This window comes from Lytechinus variegatus, chromosome 19 (assembly GCF_018143015.1).
Source record: "Lytechinus variegatus isolate NC3 chromosome 19, Lvar_3.0, whole genome shotgun sequence".
NCBI lineage: Eukaryota > Metazoa > Echinodermata > Echinoidea > Temnopleuroida > Toxopneustidae > Lytechinus > Lytechinus variegatus.
Genome location: NC_054758.1, coordinates 5,493,311 through 5,500,000, shown reverse-complemented (window position 1 = coordinate 5,500,000; position 6,690 = coordinate 5,493,311). Strand labels below are relative to the sequence as shown.

Below are 6,690 nucleotides of genomic sequence, written 5' to 3'. Positions count from 1 at the left end.
GATGAGTTGTGCTTTTTCTATTAATTCTTTTCAACTCTATTCAGATTGTCCTTAAAGTATATCTTAATGTTGCAACTTCAGACTAACATCAGGGCAATGATGTTGCCAATTGTTATTCTAAGTAATTCCTTATATTGTATAATTCTTATTTTTGTAAAGTGCATTGAGAGTCCTTTCAGGTCTGAAATGCGCTATATAAGAACTACATTATTATTATTATTATTATTATTAACATTTTATCCTAGAATTTCAAAAATCATTGAATTCTTTTTCAAACAGCAAGCTCATGGTCGAACTCTCCCAACGTGGGCAACAGATGAGGTCTTGCTTAAGCTGGAGAATTTGACAAATATCGGCATGGCAATGCTTTTTGGCACAAAGGAACTTGCCAGACTCAAAGGAGGTATGATTTTTTTTCTATTTATGTTTTGTATTGTTTTTGTGGTTGTGATGATAATGATTTCCTGTTTCCATAGAGATGTCGAAACTTCTGAACAATGTCCCTGAGTTTCTGTTTCCACAGAGCTATGCTACTGTAAATGTGACATTGTACATTGTTTGCATGTAATTTGCACTGTACTATGCCAACACAATAGATGTCCTTTTTGTACCAATAAATTTATCTGAATCTGAATTAATTTCTTTGCTCTTTACAGATATATTATTATCCTAGGCCAGTAGCTACAATTGTATTCAAAAGGTAGTGAACCCCACCACATAATGCACTCCTTCATACTGCATACTGTGTGTTGAATATAGACAACAACAGTAAAGTGTTCAGTTAGCCCGGAGAAACAAACTTTTCTTGAAGTCCATCCCAATAAAAAGTTGATTTGAATTAAAACAGAAAAATCCAACAAGCATGACACTGAAATTTCATCAAAATCGAATGTAAAATGAGAAAGTTATGACATTTTAAATTTCCGTTTAATTTCACAAAACAGTTATATGCACATCCTGGTCAGTATGGAAATGAGGAGACTGATGATGTCATCCACTCACTATTTTCTTTTGTATTTTATTGTATGAAATATGAAATATTGTAATTTTCTCCTAATTGTCGAGTGATATTACCATTAATTCCTCCCTGAACATGTGGAATTAGCATTGTTTAATACTATATATGCCGGTTCAGTCAAGTTGTTCCTTATTGTCAAATCTGTAAAAATGTGAATATTGTATAATTCAAACAATTAAAACAAAAGAAATAGTCAGTGATACTGATAGACATCATTGACTGTCTCATTTGCATGTCACTGAGTTGTGCATATCACTCCTTTTTTGAAAAATAAGCGAAACTTTAAAATGTCATAACTTTCTTATCTTACATCCGATTTTGATGAAATTTTCAACGTTATGCTAGTTTGATTTTTCTCTATTGATTAAAATCAACATTATCCTGGGGTGGACTTGACCTTTACTGTAATATTTTACAACCTGACTTCACATTTAGATGTCTAACACATGGCAGAACTTGAACACATTAAATATGGGATTTTCTGGTGGGGTTCACAGAGCTGCCAACCAGTACGTTTTTGGCGTATCTAGTACATTTTTCTTTAAAAAAACACTACTTAGAAAAATTGTCTCTGTTTCATAAAACTTACACAAATGTGGTTATTGGATCAATGTAATTTCAGGTAACTTGTTTTTTTTTCAATCATTTTCTTAAACCCAGGTTGAGATATTATACACATGTTTCAATGTTGTTGTTTTTTTCATCTGCAAGAGCAGTGCACATTTTAGCTTGCATGCAGCTTGAGCGCCGCGACGAGCGTGCGTGCCACGTGTTGTATTATGAAATACATTTTTGTGGGAGAAAATCTTTTTTTTATCACAGAATATAATTATTCATTCCCAGAGGTTGGCAGGTCTGGGTTCACTAACTTTTGAACAGCACTGTTATATGATCATACCGGGGTCATTGATAGTGATACGTGTATTTTTATTTTCATTTGTCACAATTTCAGGTCCTCTGGTTGGAAAGATGATCGCCGACATGGAAGAGAAAAGTAAAAATGTGACTGGTATCCCTGCCAAGTTCTACATGTATTCAGCTGTAAGTTATACAGTTACAAATGATTTTTTTTTTAATTACACTTGTAGTTCAGCTAAAGGAATATAAATTTTGAGAAGATTCTTCATCAAAGTTACTATGTCAGTATCAAAGCTATAATGGTTGAAAGCAGTGTTTGCAGTTTTTCCTACACCATTTATTCTATTTAGAGGTATAATGTGTTTATTGGAGGTTACATCTTTCTAATGCAGAGTAAAAGAAGTTTTGGAAACATACAATTTGGGGTCCAAATTGGAGAGGAAGAGCCTGGTTTAGTGGTTCTGACTTTCACCTTGCAAACATAGGTTCATGTGTTCAAATCCCACCTCGGTCTAGCGTCCTCTGGCAAGGCGTTAATCCACACTTTGCCACTCTAGACCCAGGTGTTAAATGGGTACCTGGTAGGATGTGAAAGTCATTGTAGCTTGTCCAGTACTGTGTGCGCCTCACCGGCAACTGACTGGAATACTCCCCAGGGAGTGGAGGATGTGCATAGAGCGTGTGCGGGAATGACTGATTGAATCCGATTACTGGGGAGAAAATATATCTGAAAAGCGCTTAGACACGTTGTTCCGATGTAGTAAGCCCTATATTAAAACAGATTATTATTATTATTATTAAAGGCTTTTAATGCATTGATGGACTCCTCATACCCCCTTGCCCAATGCTTGCCGGTCATAGCAGCAAGATGTTTATGCTGACTGGATTATACATACTATTTATTTAAGATGGTGTTAGGTAGGTTGGTTTATCTAATATATTGAAAGACGTGAGATTCCTGTTCGATATGATAAAATTTACTGAAGTCAAGCATTCCTTTAAAAATGTCTCAATATTACAGGATACGTAAGTCCGACCTCCTATAATGTGAGACCTACCTGAAATTATTTGTCTTTTCTAGTTCTTGTGAAAATATATACTGCTTTCAGTTGATCAAGACTTTTGGCTGTTCTTGAAATGAAGTAAGAATGGTGAGAAATGGGAGTCTAATGTACAAAAATGGTTGATTATTTCATTGAATTGCCTGTTCTCATTAGTGATGCGACCCATCGCCCATGACGATTATATTCCTCTCTCTCCTCCCCTGCAGCATGATACAACGCTGGCCGCCTTCATGTCTGCATTGGGCGTGTACAACGGGAAACAGTCTCCGTACGCATCGGCAGTGGGAGTGGAATTGTGGGAAGATGAAGATACCAAGTAAGATATCTTTGATGCTAACGATGAATTGCAGTCCTGGTGGGTGTTTCATAAAGCTGTTCGTAAGTTAAGGGCGACTTTAAGAACGACTGGTGATCCTTTCTTGTGGTAAATGTTATATTGAATTGGCAGTGGTTCAGTGCGTAAGAAGGGTTCACCAGTCATTCTTAAAGTAGCTCGTAACTTAAGAACATCTTTATGAAACGGCGCCTTGGAGTGTTTCATCAACATTTGCTGTGTGAAAACTGTCCTTGATTTCAATTAGCTGAGACCTATTGCTCCCAATATTACTGTCTGATAAAAAGAGCCTTTATTACCGGTAGATAAACCATCTGACAATTATCTTTAATGCAATGGGCCTTATTGAATAATCACAAAATAAAATTTAATCAACAAAAAATAAACAGCAAGTGTTTGTATATATGTGCTAATTCTGTAACAAATGAATAACGGTGGTTGCTTTATAGTTTATAAGCATGTTGTTTTATCAGTAAAAGGATGTTTTGTTTAATTAATAATCAATGAATGTGCCCAAGTGTGCTTATCTGTGTTGTGTTGGCCATCTTTAGTGTACCGGTTTCAGCAAGTTTCTGTTTTTTCACCAACAAAGTAGTTTGGCCTTCTTGAATCTTGTCAGACATTGATATAAGAAATAATTTTTATTGTTTGAAAAAAAAAAAATTAGCTCTATGGTAATATATAACAAAATTGCAAATAAGAACAAATTTGAGAACAATATAAGTTTATCTGGAGATGAGGGATGTTTCATTAGAGTCAGCACTGACTATATTGTCAGCTCTGTTAATTTCAGGAATATCCTTGAATTTGATTGGCTGAGAAGCGCTGGTCTACAACTGTTACCATGGTAACTGTTAGAATGAAAACTTATCAGTGCTGACAGGCTTCATGGATGATGCCCAGGAGTCCACCTTACAAAGAATTGTTACAGATTCCAGAGATCGGAATTTGGAAGTTTAGCGCAAATTGTATTCATGGTAGATAATAAAGAGGAATTTTAGGCGGTGCTGCACCAGCCTGAGTTTGCTCAATCTCGAAATTTTACCCCAATCGGCCCTCTTCACGATTAATATCGAGATTCAAGAAACCATGTCTCCACCATTACAAGAAGAGCAATTCCTGCTCTAGCGGGACATTGATGCATTATGGTCTGACGCTGTGACTAAATAATCCTGAGGGCATCTGCACCTGCGAATTAGCAGGATAATTTGTAAAATAGCAAGCTAGTTTGCAAATAATCCCAAGTTGACTTGGGATTGCAATCTTGAGATTAATCCTACAAACTAGCGTGATAATTGCGTCTCCATTACAAATAATCTTGAGATCTTTCAGATCGGGATAATTCGCCGGATCAGAAATAGCGCGCCAATTTGAAAACTCGGGCTAGTGCTGACGGCCCTTTCAATAACATTTGCTTTTTATCATGTCCTTTAGGTCATTCAACATCAGTATGTGGTTTAGGAATTCCACAGACCAGAAGGTACCGTTCACACTTCAATTAAAGGGCTGTTCCGATATGTGTGGGCTAGAGCGTTTCAAAGAGCTCCTAAAAGACGTGGTACCTTTGAACGTGGAAGCTGAGTGTGGAGCAACATATAAAAAGAACTACAGTAAGTATTGTTACACTTTCGTTAATCAAAGCTACTTGTTGTGTTCCCACTGATAATTATTATTGTTTTTTATATTCAACTTAACAATAAAGTCTTTGATTACAGATCTGTTATCGCCTGTACGGTTATAATTACGTTATATTATTTTGAGCTTGGTATAGTGTATATCTATTTACAATATTTAGTCAGCGGTGTAGTTGGGAGAAATGTGGTAGAGTGCTTGTTAGTTTGCTTTACATGCACCTGCTTCTATCAAAGGAAAGGAGCCTCCTAATTTGCTTGCTTTGATATTTCATCCATTCATTGAACCCTCCCTCATCCCAACCTGACTCTGGTCTTGTAAACAGAGGGTCGTGTGTTCAAATCCCACCACGGTCTGGCGTCCTTTGGCAAGGCATTAATCCACACTTTGCCGCTCTCGACCCAGGTGCTAAATGGGTACCCGGTAGGATGTGAAAGTCATTGTAGCTTGTCCAGTACTATGTGCGCGTCACCGGCGACTGACTGGTATACTCCCCAGGGAGTGGAGGATGTGCACACATTGTGTGCGGGTATGACTGATTGAAACCGATGACCAGGAAAATCATATATCCGTAAAGCGCTAAGACACGTCATGCCGATGTTTTAGCGCTATTTAAAAGTGGATTATTATTACTACATGGCATCATATTGTTACCCTGGCTGGAGCTGAGCCACCAAATAAGCGCTAATAGCATTCAAGAAACAAATCCTATTGGGTACCCATTTGCCTCACCTGGGTTTAGTGCAGCACAATTCTGATTCTTGCCTAAAGTAAATTAACGAATGAAGTAGGATTTAACCCCACGACCCTCTGATTAAAGGCCACAGTCAGAATCACTATGCCATGATGTTTCCATGATATTTTGATATTTACAATGTTGATGCAATAATGATTATGATGTTGTTTTTACCTTTTTATTTTTCTCTTTAGCAATACCTATCTTGATTGGAACATCCATCATTGCCCTGATCCTTCTGCTTATTTTCCTTTTCCTGATATGCAAAGGAAGGCAGCAGGAAACGAAAGAAGGGCACAGACGCCTTCAGCAGGACGTTGAGGCGTAGCAACCGTCCGCTACCGCCCAATATTGTCCTGAAATGTTGTCAAATTGACCAAGATCAAACAAAGATGGTGAATTGACCACCAATGTTGATTGACCATTTGACCAAGTAGAGACATAGCAATAATCCGCTACTGCCCAACAATGCCCTGGAATTCTATTTTATTGACCAATTGACTAAGGTCAGTGTTGGTCAGTTGACTATCAGTACTTGATCAAGGTCAAAGTATATTTTCATAACATAGGTAAAAAAAAATGGTCGAAGGTCAAAATCATTTCCATTAAAACAGATAACAACATTGTCCTAAAATGTTGCACAATATTGTTTATAGACCAGCTTATGTCCTTTTGGTGTCACACTTGTTTATCAACAATGCTCATGCTTCAAATAATCATATTTTTTTCAAATTCTGTTTGTATTATTACAAATTAAAGTAAATTACAAAATTTACAAATGATTATTAAGTGATTGCAAATCACATAAACTCATATAATCTGCTTATAATACAATACATTCACTTGAAAAACATAAAATTCTTTATTGTTCTTAGAACTATTATCAATCATATATCAAAGTTATTGTACTTTAAAAGTTGTCTATATTCCCTCTAGTACATCTTGATGGTGTATCTACTGATTATTCAATCATTGCTTACAAGTTTGGACCCAATGATCGGTGGAATTTGCAATAAAAATGTACGCTTTTGATATTGTATATAATATA

The 6,690-nt window shown here is 36.5% G+C and overlaps 1 protein-coding gene across 1 annotated transcript in view; it reads left to right on the top strand.

Moving 5' to 3' along the window:
- LOC121405662 (lysosomal acid phosphatase-like) overlaps positions 1-6,690 on the top strand; it is a 28,058-nt gene extending 21,368 nt beyond the window's left edge. The window contains exons 6-10 of the mRNA XM_041596559.1: positions 280-403; positions 1,971-2,059; positions 3,147-3,256; positions 4,709-4,884; positions 5,837-6,690. Coding sequence (XP_041452493.1) covers positions 280-403; positions 1,971-2,059; positions 3,147-3,256; positions 4,709-4,884; positions 5,837-5,970 — 633 coding nt within the window. The 3' untranslated portion in view covers positions 5,971-6,690. The remainder of the gene's footprint in view (positions 1-279; positions 404-1,970; positions 2,060-3,146; positions 3,257-4,708; positions 4,885-5,836) is intronic.